At 46.5% G+C, this 24481-nt stretch overlaps 1 protein-coding gene across 6 annotated transcripts in view; it reads left to right on the top strand.

Moving 5' to 3' along the window:
- The window catches only part of CBFA2T3 (CBFA2/RUNX1 partner transcriptional co-repressor 3), a 67333-nt gene extending 55835 nt beyond the window's left edge, over positions 1-11498 (top strand). For 3 of the 6 annotated variants that reach the window (XM_081201183.1, XM_081201180.1, XM_081201185.1), the window contains 7 exons: positions 781-962; positions 1588-1838; positions 5613-5698; positions 7712-7910; positions 9657-9725; positions 10090-10280; positions 10552-11498. In XM_081201183.1, the coding sequence (XP_081057309.1) occupies positions 781-962; positions 1588-1838; positions 5613-5698; positions 7712-7910; positions 9657-9725; positions 10090-10280; positions 10552-10872 (1299 nt within the window). In that variant the 3' untranslated portion in view covers positions 10873-11498. The remainder of the gene's footprint in view (positions 1-780; positions 963-1587; positions 1839-5612; positions 5699-7711; positions 7911-9656; positions 9726-10089; positions 10281-10551) is intronic. The other 3 variants (XM_081201184.1, XM_081201181.1, XM_081201182.1) reach the window with 2 other exon arrangements.
- The last annotated feature ends 12983 nt before the right edge of the window (positions 11499-24481 follow it).

The raw sequence follows: 24481 nt of genomic DNA, 5'->3' as shown, positions 1-24481 counted from the left end.
CCAGGCTGCAGGACCTGACACAGCTCTGCCCCTTCCTAGGCCCACTTCCAGTACGAGTCCCTTCTTTCAGGGAGGCTCAGAGGAGGACTGCAAGGGGAAAGGGCCTTTTCAGCAGTGGCTCCCCGTTTATGGGATGATTAGGAAAGGAACCGGAAATAAAACTGCCAATATCGTCACGGCATTATGCAAATCTGTGGCATGACCACATTTCGAATGCTATGTACAGTTCTGGGCCCTTCATCTCAAAAAAAAAAAAAAAAAAAAAAGATACTGCCGCATTGCAAAGGGTTCAGAAGAGAGAAACCCAAATGATCCAGGGGTTGGAGCTACTCTGAAGAAAGCCTTCAGATTCTGGAACATTTAAGTTTAAAGAAAAGGCACGTAAGAAGTGACATGGTAGAAGTGATGCATGGAGAAAGTGAATAGAGAAAGTTTCTCTCTCTCTCTCTCTCTCTCTCTCTCTCTCTAGTGGACATCCAATGAAGCTGAATGTTAGAGAATTCTGGATAGGTGAAAGAAAGTATTTATTCACGCAGGGCATGGTTAAAACTGTGGAGCTCATTCCTCCGGGAGACATTGATGACCTCCCACTTTAAAAGAGGACTGGACAAATTCATGACAGAGAAGGTGGACTGGCCCCCTGCTGAAAAAAATGCCAAGCCCTGTCGTTCAGTATCCAGGCCAGGCTATAGTTGCTTATACCGAAACCACAGCCTGTTGTTCTTTTTCCTTCTTAAGGAGAGCGCTGCTCACCTTCTCCACCTTCTGCCCTCTTTCCAGGCCAACTTGCCTTTGCTGCAGCGCGAGCTCCTCCACTGCGCCCGCATGGCCAAGCAGACGCCTGCACAATACCTGGCGCAGCACGAGCAGCTCCTCCTGGACGCCAACGCCTCCTCCCCCATCGACTCCTCAGAGCTGCTCTTGGAGGTCAACGAGGGGGGCAAAAGAAGGACACCAGACAGGTACAGGCCTCTGTGGGTAAAAAGCCAGGGGGTGGGATTGGCCAGAGTTGGTGTGCTAGGCTGGGTGGAGGCTTGGCCCCAACAAATTCTTATTTATTGGGAACGTTTTGCAGGCTGCCTTTCGATCAAAGGATCTCCAAGGCAGCTTGGAGCAAGAAATGCAAAATGCAGGAAACCACTCTTTTGTGCCTTTGGCTCAGGCTTTGCCAGTCTGGTGCCCTCTAGATTACAGCAAGGATGGGACACCTTTTTCCCCCCAACCTAATGGGAGTCTTGTTCCACAGCATCCTCAACTTTGACTCTGGGGCAAGAAAAGGCAGCATGCTTTTCTCCAAATATTGTGGGACTCCAACTCCCATCAGCCCCAGGCAGCTTGGTCAATGGCTGTGGATAATGGGAGTTGTAGTCCCCTAACCACATTAGCACAGGGCACCAGGTTGGCTGTTCTTGCTCCAAAGGAAGGTGCTATATCCATAGACCCGGACTGTGCTCCTTTCAAAAAGTGGGCCTGGCTCTTGAGGACTGACTGTTAGTTCTGTCCCTGCTGCTACTATTCTGAACTATTGGTTAAGGTTGGCTTGGTTCTGTAAAAGCCGTTTGACGCTCCACCCTCTTTCCGGGACAGGACCAAAGACAATGGCTTGGACCGTGACCCTCTGCACCCAGAACACCTCACCAAAAGGCCATGCACGATGAGCCCCGCCCAGCGCTACAGTCCCAGCAATGGGATCAGCCACCAGCCCAATGGGCTGCCCCACCCTACGCCTCCCCCTCCCCAGCACTACCGCCTCGAGGACATGGCCATAGCACACCACTACCGGGACGCCTACCGGCACCCTGACCCTCGGGAGCTGAGGGAACGCCACCGGCAAGCTGGTAAGTGGCATGGGGGTGGATGGGAGGAGCTGCCTGTTTCTGTTCTGTGCCCATCCCATCCAGTTTTCACAGTTATCTGTTTGTTATTATTATTAACCGTTCAAAAAGAAATTTATTTTACCAATATCTTTTTTAATTTTACCACAGAAAATGTATTTGCAAACTTATTTTAACTCACAGAATCATAGAATTGTAGAGTTGGATGGGGATCAAAGGGCCATCTAGTCCAACCCCCTGCAGTGCAGGAATCTCAATGACATTACATGACATACAAACAATGCTTAAAAACCTCCAATGAAGGAGAGTCCACTCCTTTACGAAGTAGTCCATCCCACTGCCAAACAGCTCTTACCATCAGAAAGTTGTTCCTAATGTTTAGTTGGAATCTCCTATCTTTGTAATTTGAATCCATTGGTTCAGGTCCTACCCTCCGTAGGAGCAGAAAACAAGGTTCAGACAGCCCTTCAGTAGCTGCAGCCGGCAAAATTCTTGCAAGGATCTTAGCAGACCATCTCCTAACAATATCTGAGGCTACCCTTCCTGAATCCCAAAATGGTTTTTGACCTTCTAGGGGGACAGTGGACATGATTTTCACCTCTCGACAGCTTCAAGAAAAATGCAGAGAGCAAAACCAACCCCTGTATATGGTGTTTATTGACCTGACTAAGGCCTTTGACACAGTAAATCTTAATGCCCTGTGGACTGTCCTTCTTTAAAATTGGCTGCCCAGATAAATTTGTGAACATCCTTCGGCTCCTCCATGATAATATGACAGCAACAATCGCAGATAACAATGGCTCTCAAAGTGAACCATTCACAGTGGGATCAGGTGTTAAACAGGGTTGTGTTATCGTCCCAACTCTATTTATTATTTTCATCACCATTATCCTACACTTTGTCGAAGGGAAACTCCCCACCGGAGTAGAAATCATATATCGGACAGATGAAAAGCTCTTTAATTTGAGTAGGCTGAATGCAAAGAGTATGGTTACCATAACTTCTGTCATAGAGCTTCAGTATGCTGATGACAACGTACTGTGCGCACACTCAGAGGATGACCTCCAAACCATTCTAAATATCTTCACAGAAGCTTACAGAAAGCTTGACCTATTGCTTAACATCCAAATAACCAAAGTGCTGCACCAACAAGCACAAAACAACCCCTCTGTAGCACCACAGATCCAACTCAATGGTGTAACGTTGGAAAGTGTCAATTGCTTCTGCTACCTGGGCTGTTATCTTTCCACAAGGGCCGACATTGATGCCGAAAACCAGCATCGAAGTGCAGAGTGTTGTTTGAGGACCAAGACTTTCACAGGGAAACCAACATTCTTGTTTACAAAGCTATTGTACTACCAGCCTTACTGTATGCTTGTGAAACATGGACCACTTATAAACGCCATCTCCAACTCCTTGAAAGGTTCCATCAACGGTGTCTCCAAACCATTTTACACATCACTTGGGAAGGCAGGCAAACTAATGCCAGTGTACTGGAAGAAGCAAAGATCACCAGTGTTGAAGCAATGATTCTTCAACTTGAACTTCATTGGACTGGTCATGTTGTTCAGATGCCTGATTGTCATCTTCCAAAGCAACTACTCTATTCCAAACTTATAAATGGAAAGCGTAATGCTGGTGGTCAACTAAAGAGGTTTAAGGACTCTCTCAAGGCAAATCTTTAAAAATGTAGTATAAACACTGACAACTGGGAAACAATGGCCTGTGAATGCTCCAAGTGGGGAACAGCCTTTACCAAAGGTGTCATGGACTTTGAAGACACTTGAACTCAGGACGAAAGGGAGATACGTATTGAGAGGAAGCCTCGTTTGGCAAACCCTCACCATGATCAACTCCCATCCAGAAACCTATGTCCCCACTGTGGAAGGATGTGTGGATCCAGAATTGGCCTCCACAGTCACTTACGGACTCAGTGTTAAGACCATGTTCATGGAAGACAATCTTACTTGGCTACGAGTGATCACCAAAGATGGCTATCCTATCATCTCTCAGTCTTCTTTTCTCCAAGCTAAACAGTCAACTCATTTGACTGTTCCTAAGACTTTGTTTCCAAACCCCATCATCTTGGCCACCCTCCTCTGCACACATTCCAGTTTCTAAATATCCTTCTTAAACTGTGAGGGCCTGACCAAGACAAAACAGAGTGGTACTATTACTTCCCTTGATCTGGACACTTTACTTCTGTTGATGCAGCCTAGAATAGTGTTAGCTTTTTTTGCTGCTGCATCACACTGTTGACTCATGTTAAGTTTGTGGTCTACTAAGACCCCCCAGATCCTTTTCACATGCACTGCTATCAAGCCAGGTGTCCCCCATCCTATATTTGCACATCTAACTATTCCTGCTAAAGTGTAGAACCTTACATTTGCCCCTGCTGAAATTCATTGTGTTAGTTTTGATCCAGTTCTCTATTCTGTTAAGGTCATCTTGAATCCATCTCAGTGTATGTATTCCTGAATGTACTTTACCATAAAATCCATATTACTATTTTTTTAAAAATGCATTTGGGGATGTTTTTCAGCTGAGAACTGTATAGCAACATTTGGAAGGGTGTGAAATCTGAAGGGTAATGATGTTCTGATCTGTGCATTAGTTCAGGAGGTACAAATTGGTTTGCTTAACAACTTGACCAAATGAAATTCTCCTCCATCCTTAGACGAGGCATGAGGGATCTGTCACAGAGTGTCAGCCAGAAAGGGAGACAAATTTACTGTAAATGCATGTCCCTTAAAGCGATGTGGTCTTAAAGGTACGTGTCGCTATCCATTCCTGGCCAGGCTGAGCCCACAGAAGGACTTGGAGGAAACAGGTCTAGCAAGTGGAAGGGAATTAGCATGCTTTGCATTAAAAAGACCCAGGTTCAATCCTCAGCATCCCATCCCTGCCTTATGTCTTGAGCTGATAGCCAGAGTGGGCAGTTAGCTGGCATTTCTAATCGAAGCTCAAGAACCACAGAGCAGAGAACGAGGGCAGCCAGAGGCCGGTCTTTCAGTACCCTCGGCCAATCAAAGGATGGAGACAACAACCTGGCCAGATCCCTTTGGGGATCAACACCTTCATGTTCCCCAATGCTTGCTCCTGAAGAAGTGATCAAAATACCAGGTGCCAACCAGAGGACTCTGCTTTTAAGGCTCTGGATGCCTGAGAAAAGAGGAGGAGCCTAGATGGGGCACTTGGACCCAGGAGCTGCTGTGTCCCCGTGGATAAGGACGGGGGAGAAATTTGATTCAGTTTGCATTTAAAGGCAAGTCTACCCAATTTGCACTTTCTAAAACAGTATGCAGACCAAAATGTAGCTGAATTTTGCAGTGCAGTTCTCCAGCTGAGCCACATGTACAGAAATGCATGTGCTGGGGTAAAGTCTGCATATAAATGCACACATTAGTGGAAATAACCTTTTCCTTTGCAAAAATTGTGCATATTAGGCAAAACCACATTCAGAAATGTATATTCTGAACTAGGATAAATTTACACTAGCTAGCTGGTAAGTTTTCGTGATAACTTTAATATATTGCAAACTGTGGAACAGCAGAGAGCTGAACTTAGGTCTGTGAAAGGGAGAAACAGAGAAAAACTGAATTGGCATATTGGACCATCCCTACCTGTGTGTGCCCTATATGTGTGGGTGTGTTGTGGGCATGTCGTGTGGGGTGGCCAGGCCCACCCCTCTGCAACTGCTCTCAAGGGCCTGATACCAAAAGTTTAAGGTGCCACCTGCCTTTCCTGATTGGTGATATTTTCCTCTTCTCCCTTAAGCTGTGCACAGTTCCCGGCAGGAGGAAGTCATCGACCACAGGTTAACAGACAGAGAGTGGGCCGAGGAATGGAAGCACCTCAACAATGTATGTACCAAATCCCACCGCATGGCTTGCGGTGGCTGGGATGGAATCTGGGTGTGGGGCAGAAGCTGTAGCACAGACCTTTGTAAATAAACATATTGATTGTCAAGACCTACGCCCTTGCTTTCCGATCACACAATCCCTAGGGAGGCTGGTGACAGGTTAGGACAACACCGGGATGAAACACACCAAACAATTAACCGGACAGAAATTGGCAGAGGAGCAGCGTCCACGTGATAAAGCAGCATAATTATATCCCTAGGACAGCTTGAGCAACTAAAACAGTTTTGCCTGCTGAACCCCTAGGGGAGGGAAGTGATTGATACACAGCTGTGCTCCAGAAGGATGCTGCGTTGGCACAGGGGCCACAGAGATAAAGACCCTTCCCTTGGTATTGGCCAGCATCCAGTCACTTATGCACTTTGGACTTTTTCATTGCTAGCTTTTGCCAGGGTGGCAGGCAAGCAAGATGTCCCTGTGCCTTGGAGAAAATTTGCTGGCCATCTGACAAAAAGAACCCGTTAGCTTTGCTCTTCCAGGTACCATCCACTGGCTGGAAAACCAGGTGACAGGGAAGACACACCTGCCTGCAGTGGAGGGGTGTAGTGGTTAGAGCAGCGGTTCCCAGACGTTCTCAGGCCACCATCCCCTTGGTTTCACAAACACACCCCTGGGGCCCCCAACTCCACCCTATAAAAAGCATTATTCACAATAGCAGTTTCCGACCAGGGGAAAGAGACGGCGGAAGAAGATTGGAAGAAATTCAAAATTTATCTTAAGAAATATTGTAAAATTAATGAGTGCTAAAATGTTGAAGTTATAGAAAAAAAGGGACTACAGCTGTAAAAGATTAAGTTAAAGAAAAGAACAAGGGGAAATTAGATAAACTTAAGGGGGAGGATTTGCTGAAACAAATTTGGAAACTGGGATGCAGAAAGGGGAGGTATGAGGAAGTCGGTGAAGTAAGGTTTAAGAAAAAAGGATTTGAAATTATACATGTTTGTTTATGTGTTTGTTTGTTTGTATTGTGTATTGTTTGTGTTTATATAAATTGTGAAAAACTAATTAAAAAATTATAAAAAAACCAAACAGAATAGCAGTTTCCACGACCCGCTAAGGAGGATAATAACACAGTAAAATTCAAAAAAGTTACAATTAATTGCACATTTATTCAAAATCCAATTAAAACTATTCAGTTTAATTAATTCAGCAAAACTGCTGAACTTGATCCAGTGATACCAGCTTTTCTGAGTCTTAAAGTAGTTTATTATTATTGTTTATTAATATTGTCATAATTCTTATTATGACTTTATATTGGATCAGATTGTTACTATTAATGTTTGATGTTTTATTATGTTTTTATATGTGTTGTTCTGGGTGGGGGGCCCAGAACAAATACTGAAATAAGCCCTCCTACAAGCAATAAAGAAGCTGTTAGCAAATGCAACATATAAAGCAGATCAGGCGAAAAGACAGTAATAGACAATAAAAATAGCACACAAATGAACAAACGGCAGCAGCCTAACATAAACTTTCAAGGAGGAAACAGCAGGAGCAACTCGACTTGGCCACCATATTTAAAATAGGATCAAAGTGATCTTTCAAAAGGAAATTGTAATATTTTTTTTTTAAAAAAAAAGCTATCTGGAAAAGGAGGTAGGGGAATGTGACCCGTATGCAAACCTATATGCAAAGCAGATGGCTTCCCTGCCAAAAAAAAGTATCCTGAGAACTATAGTTTTCATGGGTGCTAGGAACTGTAGCTCTGTGGGTGAGAAAACTATGGTTTCCAGGGTTCTTTGGGTGGAGCCATGACTGTGAAAGTGGTGTGAATGTGGTTTAAATGCATGCTGCGGATGCGGTTTTAGTTCTTGCCGTCCTCACAGCAACCCTGTAAAGTAGGCCACCACGGCCTGTAGAGGTTGATGGTGCCTGGGCAGATCCACCAGGCCAGGGCTATGGAGGGTGCCCCCATCCCAGGCTACCCAAGATCTTATGTTGTGGCCTTCCACCCAGCAGCTGCTGAATTGCATCATGGACATGGTGGAGAAGACCCGCCGCTCGCTCACCGTGCTTCGCCGCTGCCAGGAAGCCGACCGCGAGGAGCTGAACCACTGGATCCGTCGCTACAGTGACGCCGAGGACATGAAGAAGGGGCCCAGCCCTGCCACGCGACCTCACAATAGCACTGCCAACACCGAGGCGTCCCCTCTAGGTATCCATGCAAGGGATAGGTTGGGCTCCTAAGCATTCGGCCTGGTTTGTTTTTTGCTGGGCGACTACACGATGTTAGCTAATGAATGAGCATTTCCCGTTATTTGTTTGTCGGGAGGCTAGATGACGTGGCCTCAATGCGAGACTCATCACACGCTTCCAGGTGCCTTTCCCGCCTGTTGCAAAAAGTCCAGTCTCTGAGGGAAGCGGGTTTGTTCTGCAGGAGCTGCAAATCAGCTTTAATTGTGCAGATTGAAAATGCAGGGATGTGATTGAATCCCACCTCCAAAACAGCGACAGGCTGGAAGTGCCCCAAGTCAAGGGGAAGTGCAGCTGCCTGGCATGTAGAAGGTCCCAGGTTCAATCCCTGGCAGCCTCTCCTGGTAGGTCTGGAAGCAATCCTGCTTGCAACCCTAAATAGCTGCTGCCAGTTGTGCCAGCAACACTGAGCTATTTGGAGCAAGGAACTGACTTGGTATAAAACAGCTTCCTATGTCCATCTCTGCCCATCTTGTCCAGTGCTGCCTGCTCAGACTGGCAGTAGCACTCCAGGATCTCAGGTGTTGTTGTTTTTTTAAAAAAGTCACTCACATCACTTGCTACATGATGCCTTTAAGCTGGAGGTGACATAGATTTGAACGTGGGACCTTCTGCATGCCAAGCAGGTGCTCTGCCCCTGAGCTAGTTTCCTTCAGCTTCCAATCAACCTCTCCAACATCTGTCATGACTGCATCACAAACAGAGAACCTATGGAGAAAGAGAGGATGGAGAGAAGCTTTTCTCCCTCTGTCACAGTACAGGAATCTGGGGATCACCCAATGAAAGGAACGAGGAGGTTACAGGTGGACCAAAGGAAGTACTGCTTCACAAGTAACTTGTGGAACTCACTGCCACAAGGGCCAGTGATGGTGGCCACTGTCTTAAATGGCTTTAAAAGAGGGTTGGGCAAATTCGTGGTAGTCAATGGCTATTAGTCATGATGCCTGCATGGAATCTCCACATTTAGAGGCAGTTTGCCTCTGGATATATTTCTTTTATTTGAGTCCATTCATCGATACTAGATGATAGGCATTGAAAGAATTCAGGGAGGGCTGTTGCCTTCCCTCCCCGCCACTGGGCTTCCTGGACATATATGGCTGGCCACTGTGGGATGCAAGAGTAGCTGGGTCCTCATTTGCTCTCTTCCAGCAAGACTCCGCTAACATTCTCAGTCTTGCTTCCTAGACTAATCCCTGCCATCCCTCTTCCTCACTGCATGGCATTTTGTGCCACTGACTTTGCACAGGGGCAGAGGGGCCCCCTGCCATTAAACTAGCTTCCATCCACCATTAGCTTTGGGGGCAGATAGTCCTGTACCAAACAGCTGGACACACAGTCATAACTTAAGCATGCCCCATCCCCTGGCTGGACAGGTGTAACAGATAGACAGGGCCACCTGCCTGTCAGTCACCTGGCATTTTGCACAGTGCTGTGCACTGAGCTTTGCAAGCCCCAAGGATCAGCTGATTCTTAGTGCTTGCAAATCACAGTGCAATAGGGCTTGGGGGGGGACTGGCCCACTTGTGTCTTTACCTGTTCCACATATGATGCCATACATGGCATCAGGTGTCGAGAAGGTAAGTGTAGAGGCCAGAGCTCTCCCACCACTGATCTGCTGAGGATGTTGCTAGGCTTTCGCGTTTTGTTTTGCTTTTAAATCATGTTTAGCATTTCTTAACAGCATTTTCTCCATCTGTCTTTCTCCCAGATGCTCACCGCGAGTTTGTATCCAGACCCCTGTCTGGCTACATGCCGGAGGAAATCTGGAGGAAAGCTGGTGAGTTTTTTGGGAAATGAGGAAATAGTTTAAGAACAGAACTAACTCCTGCACTACATAGCTGGAGCCAGAAATCATCGAATCCATCAGTTCCTAGATCCCCATTGTGATCCTGGTCATTATCCCTAGCATTCACACAACCTTGGAAGTTAAATGAAAAGACGCATTCAGTTATGGACCCCTCATGGTAGCCAAGTGTCCTACTTTGCTGAGGACGGCCCTCTGTTTGAAGGCCTGTCCAGTCTAAGGAAGAGCGGCGAGCTGCCCGCCAACATTGAAGTTCCTGGGCTGCAGACTGAGTGTGCCGCCCCTTGCTTAGCGCCCCCTACATGACTCCTGCCTTGCCCTGTGCTCTTCCTTTCAGAAGAAGCTGTGAACGAGGTGAAGCGGCAGGCCATGTCCGAGCTCCAGAAGGCCGTGTCCGATGCGGAGAGGAAAGCCCATGAGCTGATCACGACGGAGCGAGCCAAGATGGAGCGAGCCCTGGCAGAAGCCAAGCGCCAGGCCTCCGAGGATGCGCTGACCGTCATTAACCAGCAGGAGGACTCCAGTGAGGTAGTGACACCCTCTCCCAACGTGGATATTGGCACCAGAGTAGTGGGCTGGAAACAGTGAGGACGGTCCTTTTTTCCTCCCCCCCTAACTTTCCATTCCTTAAATGTATGACGTTGAGCTCCATCTGGACCTGAGCCAAAGCCCAGTGCGAATGCAGCCAGAGGGAGAGACTGCGCTCGGTGGCCCCGGTGAAGAGAGTATAGAGAGCCCCTTAGCCCCGCGCTTGTCTTTCGGTCCGCGCTGATCTGTGTGCTTTCGCCTTCTCCTGCAGAGCTGTTGGAACTGCGGGCGCAAGGCAAGCGAGACCTGCAGCGGATGCAACACGGCGCGCTACTGCGGCTCCTTCTGCCAGCACAAAGATTGGGAGAAGCATCACCACGTGTGTGGGCAGACTCTCCAAGGCCTCCCAGCCTCTGCCGGGGCAGCCTCTTCGGGGCTGGGCGTAGCGTCGGCTCAGCCAGACGTGGTGGCTGTGAGTACCTCCATCACCAGCGTAGCCGTGGCAGGCAGCCCCAGCGATTCCGGCTCGGCCGCTGCCTCGCGTTCCGGCACACCAGCCACGCCGGCTCCTCTGGACACGGCGTCCCGCTAAGGCGGGCGGAAGGGGAAAGGGAACCGGGGAGCCGACCAACAACTGTCACTGCTGCTACCACTTCTCTCCAAATGAAAACAAAAACAAAAAAAACTGCATTCAATGCAAACCCTCAGCTACCTGACACGTATTTGACCTCCAAAACGACCTCTATCTCTCACACGAAATCCTCACGAATCCTCAAACCTGGGCTTTAAGTGGAGTTAAGGCAAATACCAACCTTCTCCGTTCACTCGTCAGTTTTTGTTTTTTTGCTTTTAATTCTTCTTCTTACAAATATGATTTGGGGAAATTTATTATTATGATTATTACTTTTTTTTTTTTTTGGATGAGGAATTTGTCTGCAAGCGTCGTGCATCTTGACTTGGAAGGGGGCGGGCGGGAGAAGGGAACTGAAAAGGTGCTTCTGCCCGTCCTTCTGCTGGAGATGTGTTCGAGGAAATGAAGGAACTGGAAAAAAACAAAAACAACCCCCCCCCCTTCCCTGAAAAGGAGAAGAGGGAGAAGGTGGGGAAATGGAAAAAAGAGAAAAGAAAAGAGAAAGGATTTCAGTTACAAAAAGCAAGATTTTTTTTTCTTTTTTGTAAAAAAAAATAAAAATAAATAAACAATAAAAAATCATCAAACTCTTTGGCTTTAAGTAAAACAGAAAAGAAAAGATAAAATCCAAAAAGAACCCAACAAAAACCAAGTGAAGGAAGCTTACCTGTAAACTACCTTGCTAGCTAGCCAAGAAGATACCAGATTCACCTCTGCTCCAAAGGAAATCCAAAAACAGAAAAAAAAAATCCAAACTTTTTTTCCACTGCCAAAGTTTCTTTCTTTTTCTTTTTTGTTTTCGGTTGGTTGGTTTCTTCTTCTTTTCCCTCTTTCTCCTCGTTTTTTGGGGGGCTTCTTATTTATTTTTGCGGGTTTTTTGCGAACCGAGGAGTCATGCGCATCATCGCAGGTCCGGAGAGAGCCAACTGCGCCGTTCTGACCGACAGCAATTCCTGCTGGGTTTCATTTCAACTCCTTGCGTTCTTGGATGGGGTGGGGGTGGGCAGGGGGGTGGGCAGTTGGGGGTGGGAGGAGGGAGCTTTCATGCACTTGGACCTTCACCGTTCTGATGTATACCCTTTGAAGGAGGACTTAGACGTGCAACTGTGGGATCGAAAGAAATTTTCGTAGAATAAAGCAAAAAAAAAAAAAGCAAAAAAAAATTATATTCAATCCACCACTTTGTGTGTGTGCGGAGAGTGTGTGTTTGCGTGTGTGTGTGTGTGCAAGAGGCAGAAGTGACTCTTGGAAGCCCCTCCTCCCTTGGTGGATTATAAATCTGTTGCATTTTTTTTCTCTCAAAGAGCTTTTTTGTTTTTTTTTTTAAAAAGAGTTATAAACAGCCACCTACACACCCACCCAGCCTGTTCCAGAGAGAGAGAGCACTGTTCCAGAAAAACCTGTGATCGTCTTCTGCCTGTTCTTGAGCAGAAAATAACTGTACCCAGGGCTTTCCGCCTGGAGCTTCTACCCTTCCTCCACTACCTCTCTCTGCTCTCCGTAACCTCCCAAACTCCAGGCGGTCTCTTTTTGCAGTTTTGTCATCCTGACTTCTTCCAAACACCCACAAGAATCGAAGGAAGTATTTCATTTTCCCTCCTACGTCCATGGCCTGTAGATACCCCTTGGCTTCTCGTTATGTGTGTGTGTGTACATGTCTCATCTTTCAAATGTCCTGTGACAAAAAACATATTTGCCCCCCCCCCTTTCTTTTTCCCTTACCCCCTTTCTCTTGGTATGTTTTTGCTCTCCCCACCCCACCTCAGGCCTCTTTTCGTCTTCCATTCCCACTAGGTTTACAATTATTTCTGGGAGGAAACCAACAGATGCTTGTCCTTAGATATGATGGAGGAGGAGGAGACAATGTCGATTTGTCACATTTCATGCATCGTTGTACAAAGCGCTGAGGACGGTAGTGCAATATGGGGGGAAATGGCACGGCTGTAGGGACGGAGGGCGGGGGACCCTCACGGAGGCTGCCCAGCCATGGGCTCAGGGCAGAAACGTTGTACCTTTAATGTGAATGTATATAGTATTTGCAGAGGTCCAAAAATACGAATAATAATTAATAATAATAATAATAATAATAATAATAATAATAATAATGAGACTTTTTGCCAAATAATTTAAAAAACACACAGACAAACCATTAAAAGTATGCTAACAGTTCGGAAATAGGTTTTCAAAGAAAGACAAACTTACGGGGTCATTAGGAGGTGTAGTTTTCCGGAATTCACAGAATACTTTGTGCTTTTCTTTTTTTCCAAAGGAGGGATTTTAAAAGAAAGGGCCAGGTCCCAGCATATGGACAATTGAACCGTGGGCCTAGAGAGGCTATATCAGCTACTTCTTCCTTTTTTTAGCTGCCCCACCCATATTCCCCTGGACCACTCTCTCTCCCTCTCCCTCTGGGTCCCTCCCTCCATCCCACTTTTGTATCACCTATGTCATCTTCCATCTCTCTCTCCCCCCCCCCCCCAGCCCTAGGAAAAAGGCATGCCTGAAGTCAGTGGCCATGGCTGGCCATTGGAGCTGGTAGGGCAGAAGGCAGGAGGCCCAACTATAGATGGCACCAGAGCCAATGTTAGGCGGAGTCAACTCATTCTAGCTTTGTTCCCATCCTCCTTGCTTTGTTCAACAAGGGCAGTACTGAGCCTAAGGAGGAGGGGGAGGACACTGGCAGGCAGTGCTGCCAACTGGACTGGTGGTAAATAAGGCAGGCAGGTAGGTGACAGCAGACTGAGGTTGGAGGGGCGGTGCCACACCTGCCCCAATGGACCAGGCTCCACTACAGCTGAAATGAGAAGGGAAGATACTAAGTTCTACAAACCTCCACTCGTTCTCTCCTTTCTCAATCCCTTTCCACTTTTCTACATAGCAGATCCATGATTTGACAATTTCAAGATTCCCTTCCTTGGTTCTAGATCATTACAAAAAAATAGACAAGGGAGGAGGAAGGCGAGAGCAGATCATTCACGTGTCCCTGCATGTTGGAGGGATTTATTATAGCCAGTTGCTGTTTGTTCAATGTTGGCTCCACGAGACAACCTCCTAAAGGCACAGCCATTGTACTGGTGGTGCTTCAGCCTCTTGAAGACAGATCTGCAAGGTGTGGCATGGTCCCAACAGGGGAGCTCTGGCTGAGCCTTCTCCTTTAAAAGCACAAAAGGCCCAGGGCAAAAGTGAGGTCCTGTTCTCATTTATGAAACCATGTAAGGCTTGCTCTAGAGTGGCCACTGGAACAGCATCCAAGATGACACAGATTTGCAAAGGGGAGAGTATATGCCAATTCATGTGTAGGTGCCAATTTTGAAATATTTTTAAGGAGTTAAATAGAAATGCCATTCATCTCATCACAATGGCCGAAGACTGTAGGCAGGTGGCCTGGATAGCTCTCTGCTCTCCCTTCTTGGGGTTCCTTATCTTTAAACCAGACTTGGGCCAGATAGCCTTCCAAATCAAGTCCACCGTCAAACTGAGGATTATAATCTGAATACCAGTTGCTGGAAGCCACAGGAAGGGAGAGGGCTCTTTTGCTTAGGTGCTGCTTACAGGCTTTCCATTGGGATATCTGGCTGGCCACTGTAAGAACAGGATGCTGGACTAGATGGGCCATTGGCCTGATCCAGCTGCCAGGCACTGCTCTAAAAGTGAGCCACTGGGCAACCCTAGCTTTATACTGTGCCATGGAATACAAGGGTCTCATTGCATTTCATTGCAAGGAGCAGGCAAGAGAAGAGTACAAACTGATCTCCTTGGTGAGATGATTCTCTTGTGCAACCAAATTTCTGGCCTCCTGACCTGCATTCCAGTTTGTGGCCAACAGCTCTCTGCTGCAGTCAGTAGCCTACGGAGTAGCTGCCTTGGGGTGGGGAAATGGAATGGACAATTGTTTAATGCATGGTGGAATGTTTAGTTTCTGCCACTCCATCTTCAAAGTAACTCCTGCTATCTTCTTTGCGCTCTCCAGAAACCAGGAGAGGGGAAGAAGATAGCAGTAGATCTGCATGCTGAGGGTCCTGTCAGTATCTCCATTTACAAAGAGATGTTGTAAAACATCATTTACAAAGAGATGGGTGTTGAGGCAGTACTTTCCTGTGATCCTGGAGAATTGTTGCCACTCAGAACAACAGGTCTGGGGTAGATGGACTATTGCGTTTACTCCATCTCCATGCGTGCAAAACCAGTAGTACAGCATTGCTTTACCTGGTGGGCAGGAACCTCCTCCCGAAATCTCTTCTGTCCCATAAGCAGCATGCTATCCAGTTCCTTCTGTCATCTGGGCTGAGCTGCCCCATTTGTGTTAGCTGCATACACCGCCTGTGACTGTAGCTGTGCCTGTAAAACTATCGCTGGAAGTGTTTTTCTGTTTTTACACCCAAAGGTCTCCTCTGCAGCTACAGTAGGCCAACATGTCATTGATCTGGTGCGTTTTGCTCAGGGTCTCGGCAGGAGAGGCTTTTATCGATGTGAGACAGCTGATGTGAGGCAGTGAAAGCAGGAAAGAATGTGCAAGCTGGTTGTTGGTAGCTGTCTACTGCAAAACAGCTGGGCCTGCTACTTGCAGTGTCTGAACCAGTCTGGAGCCCTTGCTGGGAATTTGTTTGAGCAGTCTTGGTATTTTAAAGTGCAACTCTATGTATGTCTACCTAGAAGTAAATCCCATTGAGTTCAATCAAACTTACTTCCAGGTATGCGTCTGTGGGATTGCTGTAAATGCAGCCAAAGGCCTCTGAATGAGAGAAAACCCAAATTCCCCTAGCAACTGCTTCATTCCTCCCTTGCAGCCTTGTTCACAAGGCGATTTTTTAAAATTTCCCCAGCCTTCCCCAACCAGAGGGCCCTCCAGTTGTTTTAGACTACAACTCCCATCAGCCCCAGTCAGTAGGCTGGTTTTGAGTGAGATAGGTATCTTCCCCAACCTGTGAGATCTTCCTCTTTGCAACTGCAGTCCTCCACTGTTGCCACATGGCAGTGAAGTGGCAGCATGGTGGTTCATAGGGCCTTGCTTTGCCTGCCTGCCTCTAGCTGGGGTTGTTTAGAAGCAGACAGACAACAAAATGGATCTGAATTTCAGCCTCTTGCTGTAAGGGTGTCCTGCTTGTTTCTCTGCACTATATGTGTATATTGTTTATTTGTTTTTCTCATGCAAAGAGGTAATATATAAATGGAGTGTTTTCAGATATGCTCACTGGCTCATCCCTTAGTTTGCCAAAACTTCATCTCATGATTACGGGGGTCACGTCCGGTGTTTCTGTCTGCGCAGGCCATTTTTCTCGTCTGCTCTGCATCTCTGGACCTCGTAATGCTACCTCTGACTGGCTGGGAAACCACAGACAGAAGAAATCCTTTAGGAATTTAACAATATACCAATGGATAAGGAATGAAATAAGCTTACATTGAAACCAAATCCTAAAGGAGGGAGATTGCCTCCATCAGAGCCTCAAACAGTTGTCCCAAATCTGATAGCTTTAAAGTATGGTATTCTGGTGTATGCATGTTTTTCTCTCTACCCTCATCTCAATGGTTTCCAAAATGATGCCCCCCCCCCCATGTGGGCAACAAGAAACAAGCAAAAAGTGGGAGGCAGCTATAAAAGAAGGGACAGAGGTGGGGCTTTGATCTTCCATGATTGAAACCAATGCAAGTGTTTCTGTTGTCAAATAAGGGCTTCGTTTACAATGCTAATTGTTCAATGGGGGGGGCTTCCTTACTTTGTTACAGGGTGGGGTGGGGGGTGGCTTGCTTTCCAAGTCATTTTTCTGTGAGATTTCCTGTTCCAAACTGCATCAGGCAAGGAGGCCTTCTACTTCGTGAATGTGTCTGCCCTTCGCATCCTGCTCATTTTCAGATTCCACTCCCTACCTGCCAACTGCAAAAGTGGTATTCCCTCCAGAGCACAAAGCAGCTGGGTGGGTTTAATAATAGCATCAGACAGGGAGAACTCTCCAATACTGAGAACTTCACAGCCATTTGTTCTAAGTAAAGTGGGCAGGCTGCATGATGGCACAAGTATTCCTAGAGACATATGTTGTGACAGCTTCTGTTCATGGCCTCACTTGTGTCACCTCTGTAAAGCTGAAGAGGTGGCCCAGTTTTTACAAAGCATGGAGCTAAGACAGTATTTCTCAAACTGTGGCACCTGCCCTGCCGGAAGGTGTAAGAGACTTGGAGAAGGTGGATATTCCAGGAGGGAAGGAACCACTCCCCCCACCCCACTAAAACTGGGTTGTCTTGTGATCTGTCTCCTCTTCAAGTTGCTTCCAGATTTGACCTTTCTGGGGGAAATTCAGTAAGCTATAAAGTCTACTGCCGCTGACCTGGTTTGCAATATCTCAATGACTTGTTTGCAAATTAAGTCCCCCTCTGGTAGCACCCTAAGGGTTTGTCTACACTTCCACTTGTCCCGTGCCTAGAAAACATGGCTCCAAGCGGTTTTCCCCTTGCCCCACTCCTTTCCTAGATAAAATCTGCTCTTTAGCACGAAATCAGAGTAAACATCAATCCGGAGAAAGCCCAAATTGCTGTTTGCTCCAAGTGAATGCTAAAGAGTGGTTTTCCTCAGGGAAAAGCAGTGGGACAAGAGGAAGTGTGGATGAACCCTACGTTAGAACCTTTAGACCTTTCATGAAAAAGCTGTTTGGTGACGATGGATGGAGGCACAGCCTCTTCAGGTGGTTCTGCACTCAGGTGTGGTTTTCTCCAAGATACTCCTTTGTCAATTTGCTGATCTATAGTAACACAGTCCACTGATGGAGGCAGAGGGCCTCTGAATGCCAGTTGCTGGAAACCACAGGTGAGGAGAGTGGAGTTGCGTTCAGGTCCTGCTTGCAGATTTTCCACAGGGGCATCTGATTGGCCACTGTGAGAACAGGATGCTGGGCTAGATGAGTCACTGGCCTGATCCAGCAGCCAAGCTCTTCTGAATGCTCCTTAATTCCTTTTAATCGCCCTGTCATACCCTTAGCTCTGATTAGACTGAATAAGGTGCTAGGAGGTGGCAACTATTTCAAAGTCATTTAAGACAGAGCACATGGTTCTAATTATGGGTATGTGACCATGGGTGTCCCAGGTGAGAGGTGAGGAGGTTGCCAGCATCTGTCAATGGTTTTCTGACAAAGTTAGGGAGAGAAGCAAAGAGGAAGATCACTAAGGCTTGGATTAACTGGTGTGATGGCTTTGTAACTTACAGGAGAGGGAAGCCAGAGCAGCCCATCCTCTGTCTTTATGAGAGCATGGCCTTGAATGTCTGTGAAGCATCCTCAAGTCCATTGGCCCAAACTTGCCCATTGGTTTAAAAAAGTGGGTGGAGGGTGAATTCTTGGTGAAAAACAAGCTGAAATGGTTTCTTTCATTGAAATGTTCTCCCAATAGTCTTTGGGTGTTCACACAAATGAAGCTAACAGTCCAATCCTATGCATGCTTTACCCAGAAGTAAATCCAAGTAGAAAGTAGAAGAGAGACATTTTTTAACAGAAAGGATGGGAAACTTCAGGTCCATGGGAAACTTCAGGTCCATCCTTAGCATCCCTTGTGAAGATGCTTTCTCTGAGAGGCCCTCTCTTTAATTTCAGTTACATTGTGGCATTCTTCCAAATTCAACCCCTTCAGCATGCTTTAAGTTGTTCCCAACCAAAGTTGGTTGAACGGCAGCATTGACCTGCTGGATGTCTATGTCAGACATGACCTTTTGGACAGGCTGCATCCAATTCACACAGAATTATACTATGACTCACCCTGTGGCTCACAGTGCCTTTTGTGACCTTTGAGAAATGGGCTGAACATGGACACAGGGAACCATTCTTTTGTCTTGCCAGTTGAAGGCACCAAAGTTCCATGGAAAAGAGGCAACTTGTCTTGAAACATGGCCAACTGATCATCCTTCTTAACTTCTTGAATTGGGGGTTGATAGTCCAATTTTCCCTTTGACCAAAATGTCAGGTATCTTTTGAGGTCACACTCTTTGGTTGGGTGCTGATTCTTATAAAATCTACTTTGGTCCCTCCCCCCCTCCCCTGATACTTCCAAAATTTTGTAGGCCTGACCACCTGGGGAACAAAAACTATTTCTCCATGCTCACCAACTTTGGGTTCCTCTCAAGTCTCATTTTCTGTCCCATCCATCTGTTGTTCCAGAAAGACCATCTAGCTGCTTTCTCTTGACTTGACCTCACCTGCTCTGTACATACAGTCCCAGGGTCATCATGAAACGAAGCACCGAATGTCTCTTGTGTGTGTGCAGGCTTCATCATCCCTAGCAACCAACATGGGGAAGGGCCATAGCTCAGTCACAGAGCACATGCTTTATATGTCAAAGATCCCGGGTTCAATCCCTAGCATCTCCAGGTCAGACAGGGAGGGACCCCTGCCCGAAACCCTGGAGAGCCATTGCCAGGCACTGTGAACAATACTGAGCTAGATGGACTAGTGGTCTTTGTCTAAGGCAGCTTCCTATGTTCCTAAACCGGGTCCATTGACAAACAGTGGTGCTTCATTTGCCACTGATGCCCCTCTCTACTTCTGCTTGCCAACAGATGGTGTGATGAGATGTTCAGCACCTCCCACCGACAGCACCCGCCTCCCATGCAGTTTGCCATACAAATGCTCAGACTGCGAATTTGCCCCCTCATCCGCAGTACAAACAGGCAGGAGACAAGCAATATGCATGGTGGTATATGTGATCCCCCCCCAAAATAATTGTATCATGCAGGTGAATATTTTGAAAAGATGGGTCCTGTCCCCCCCCCCCACGTTTTAATTCATGTGAAAATATAATGTGGGAACCGGAGGATGTATTCTGAGTGTGTTGAGCGAGGGTGCTTTTGGGGTCAGACTCTGAAAGGAGGACCTGAGGTCACCCACATTGCCTTGGAAACAGATGCTCTTCCCATGGTATGTTTTCGGCACACATTAAGACATAAAGGTGTCATTATCATCATCATTATCACTGGTCCTCGGTTTCTTGGGGGAAAGCCTTTGCTCTGAGAGTTAGAAGCAAATGGGAGGAGAGGGGAAACGGAGGTACAGAGAAGCCCCGCAGAAAGATAAACGCAAGGCCAATCTAGCTTTAAAGACTTTCTGTTCAACCTCATTATTAGATGGGCAAAATTCTGAGAACTGTTCCAGCTCTAACAGTTCTATAGCCAAAAAATAATAATAATACCAGGCTCAGGAGTGGTTATGGAGGAGAACTTGGTTCAAATCCTTCTAGAATGCATACACAACCTTGGCCAGCCTTTGCTTATTTCTTTTTAAAAAATAAATAAAGTTAAGGTGGCCTTGTTGGCTATGAGAAAAGAAATATATATATATATATATATATATATATATATATATATATATATATATATATACTCACACAGTCCATATTAGGGCAATACCTTTATTAGGCCAACCAAAATTTTGTGGATATGACCTAATCAAAGCAATTCTGGGGGAACCAAAGGACTCCTTTCCTTGATTCTTTTCGCTGGCGTGTGTCCCAAGGCTGGCTCCTTTCTTGGCCAGAAGGGATACAGCATCTGGACCAGAAGTGGCTCATTCTTGGGCCTTCTGCTGTTCCTGGAGCAGCTCAGCCAAAAGACTCAAAAACAAAACGGACCGGTGGCATTGCATGTGAGCCCTGCAGCCGCCAGGCTGAGGAAAGCACCATTCTCAGGGTGTTTGGGAAGCGTGTGTCACATTTAGAACCGTGCAATACTTGAATCCGAGGGTGTTGTGAAGAGGAGGGAGGGGAGGACGTGGCTTTGTACAGACGGGCATGGGTGCGCGTGTGTGTGGGTGTTTGCAAAGAGGTTTTAAAGAGAGGAGAATTAATAGAAATTTAAAACAAAACAAAAATTTTAGGAAAACAAAACCCTAACTCCCCACCCCAACTCCCGCCACCCCATCCCCCGATCATCTTCCCCTGGTGTTTGTGGGTTTCTGTGGCCATTCCAGAGAAATAACAATGTGATAGGAAGGTTGTTTTTCTGTTCTTGTTTCGGCATGCTGTCCCCGACTCCCTCGCTGTTTCCTGCTTTCTCTAAATGTACTGTATGTTTGACCTGTGAAAGATGTAAACATTATGATTCAGGTTACGTCTGTTCTTAACTCTGTATCCGTGTAATAAACAAAATTTAATATCACCCAACTGGATCTGGGTTTTTTTTTGGGGGGGGGGGCTTCTTCCTTCTGCCACGTTAAGTAAGTGAGAGCCTGCTTAGTGTAGTAGATAGGGGATCGAGTGACCTATTTGGCTGCATAGGCCAGATCTTTTTTGGCAAGTTTGATGTCACAGGTGATTTGGTGCTTTGAAGTCCAGATGTTGGGACTTCAAAACATTGCACAGGAAGCAAGGCACTGCTGGAATAAAGGGTTCCCCCCTTCATTTTAGCAGGGAGTTCCATGCAAATCCCTTACTGATTCAGGAAGGGGTTTGCATTGAATTTTTCCGAAGTGAGCAGGATTTAATTTAATTTAAACCAAACAGGATTTAACTCCCTATTTATCAGCTGAATGTATTGGCTGCCCGCACCAGTTCCCTGCAGGGAAGTGACCTGCGCAGCCAATGCAGAATTCCCAAGTGATGTCAGCTGATCAACAGGTGGATGTGATCTTGGGAGGAAAGGCCATGTTAGGCCAAGATTGGGTCACCCTTTAAAAAGGGTAAAAAGGTAAAGGACCCCTGGACGGTTAAGTCCAGTCCAAGGCAACTGGGGTGCAGCGCTCATCTCGCTTTTCAGGCCAAGGAAGCCGACGCTTGTCCACAGCTTTCTGGGTCATGTGGCCAGCATGACTAAACTGCTTCTGGCACAACAGGACACTGTGATAAGTGCCAGAGCACATGGAAACGCAGTTTACCTTCCCACCACAGCAGTACTTAATTATCTACTTGCACTGGTATGCTTTTGAACTGCTAGGCCTTCTACTGTTCTGCCAAAAGTTTAAAAAAACAAAATGGGTTCAAATCCCCCGCAGCTGCATGATGCTCACCGGGTGACCTGGGGCCAGTCACCTCTTTCAGCCTAACCTAGCTTGCAAGGTTGACAATAAAATGGGGATGGGAAGAACTGTGTTCACTGCCTAGAGGTTCTTGGAGGAAAGGTGGGATAGAAATATAATCAACCAACCAACCAATAAGGAAGTAGTCAGATTTGTATAAATACAAGAACCAGAGGAACTTTGGCACTCCAGCTGGAACCCAGGCTCCAGTAACTCCAGGAGCCAATGAATGTGCAAGAATTCAAAAGAGAAAATGGGGGGAAGTTGGTATTTGTTGGTATTCATCTTAATTAATCATTAACAGAGCCATTACAATGAAATGATAGTTCATTTCTGTAGCTATCGCTGCTGTTTTAGGCTTTAACAGGCCTTAACTCAAGCCTGCATGCCTAATATTGTTGACAGTCTTGAAACCAAAATGCAGGAAAATAGTTCAAGCCTTCCATCCATTCTTTGAGAAGAGCAATGTTGGCCTGCATAAAGACAAAAGGAGCCTGCTGGCACATGCCAAAGACCCATCTAAGCAAGCATCCCGTTGATACTGCCAGCAACTGGTAATCAGATGTATACTACCCCTGGCTGTGGAGGTTCCACTGAGCTATCATGGCTAATAACTGCTGATAGATCACTTTTCATCTTCCTCCATGAGTTTGTACAGTGATGGGGAACCTGCTACTCTCCAGACGTTGTTGTCTGCAGCATGAACAATAATTGGAGATCCCCGAGTTATTTTAAAAGGTGAGGAGTTAGACTATCAACATAGAGAGCCCCGCTGGGTGAAACCTAAAGGTCCGTTTCAGTTAGCATCTCACAGCAGGCAACCTGACACCTCTAGGAAGCCCAGAAGGAGGTTACATTAGAGAAATAGCCCTCTCCCACAGTGGCTCACCAGCATCTGCTACTTAGAGATAAACTGCCACTGTACACAGAGGTTTCATACAACCATGCTAAATAGCCACTGATCACCTTCTCCTCAAAGAGTTGGTCTAATTCCTTTTTAAAGCCATGTAAGCCAGTGGCTATTGCCACATCTCTTGGCAGAAACAGCTCCTTGAATGAATTATGCACTGTGTGAAGAAATACTTCCATTTGCCCTGAATCTCCAGCCAAACAGTTTCATTGAATTACCCATGAGTTCCAGGGAACTCCAAACAGGTGCTTTCCAGATGTTTGGGAGAACAACTCCCATCAGCCCCAGAACAATTTGTTGGCGTCCGTGTGTCTCAAGAAGTAATGGAGTGCACCTCTGGGGGTGAAGTCAAACCACTGTGTTAGCAGTACCAAAGTGACCTCCCTGGGGAACAAGCCTCAGCAGTGTGTATGGAGGTCCTGGGCTGCCCAGACAACGAGACCCGCATCTTGGCCTCAATGATGTGGTCCAAAGGAAAGCAGAGCAATATGTTTGGCACCAGCTTGGCTGCAGGAGCTGCCAGAAAGAGGTGTACAAGGTGCCATCTAACTGCCTTAGGGATTTCTGGACTTCTGGATTTGTGTAGCATTTACTCCTTAGCCGTTTCTTCTCCTGATGATATCCCACAAGGCAGAAGAGGCTGAGAATCAGAGTTTTCCTTCTCCTAGATGGGCTACCTTCCCAGGTTGACGAGCCCCATCTGCCCCTCATTTCCCTCTACAGCATGTGCAGAAACTACCTTCTCAACCCTTGGCGCCACTATTGGTGTTGTCCACTCAGTCTGCCAGAGCCTGTCCTCACATGCAGGGGAAGTCCCTAACTCACTGAGGGTGTGAGACCCACAGGCTACCCTCACCTGGTTTAGCTGGCCAGTCGAAGCTGGGGTGTGGCCACTGTCACATGCTTCCAGGAGCCACAGGTGAGAACTAAGTGCCCCAGAAAGAGCACATGTCCCCCTACTACCATTCCCCAATACTCCAAACACACCATAACACTTTAAACACTTTAAATCAACATACACATGCAAAGCCATGATAATTATTACGAGTAAAACCAGCAAAGTCCCATCTATAAACAAAAGGATACACCTTAACCAGCCTTGTGCGGCAGGGAGCTCTACAGGCCTAAGATTATAACAAACCATGCCCCATATTGACTGTGAGTCCTGGGGGACCTGCTCCCTGCCTTGCAAGCCTTTTTCCACTTAGCCCATGAGGGCGGAGCCCCGATTGACTCCAGCTACAAAAGCTGCAGCTACTGAAGAGGCCAGGGACCACCTTGTCTGTTTCTTAGTGCAGACTGTTTCTTTAATAATATGCTGCATTTATTAAGTTTTATATTGTATCTCTGTATTTGTGTCCTTTTTATATAAAAACTTATATTTATTTATTTGAAAAAACTATGAGTCAAACACACACACACACACTTGATATTTGGAGGTATTTATAAATAGCCTGGATCAACATTTCAAACAAATGCTTTCCCCAGAAACTCTCATGCTGTATTATCTTAGCTAATTAAAATAATGTAAACCCGTGTGTCATAATTGGCAGCGTCCCATATCTTCTGCTGTAGTCCACAAAGTTTTCCCAGCTTCTTGAGAATCTAACTTGCCTTTGCCTGCCTTCTTTGAATCTGTGAAAGTGTGTCAGTTTAACCAGAGCTGCAAACACTCTTT

This window comes from Podarcis bocagei (assembly GCF_964188305.1).
Source record: "Podarcis bocagei genome assembly, chromosome: 7".
Taxonomy (NCBI): Eukaryota; Metazoa; Chordata; class Lepidosauria; order Squamata; family Lacertidae; genus Podarcis; species Podarcis bocagei.
The sequence above is the reverse complement of the archived record's forward strand: the minus strand, read 5'-3'. Positions and strand labels throughout refer to the sequence as shown.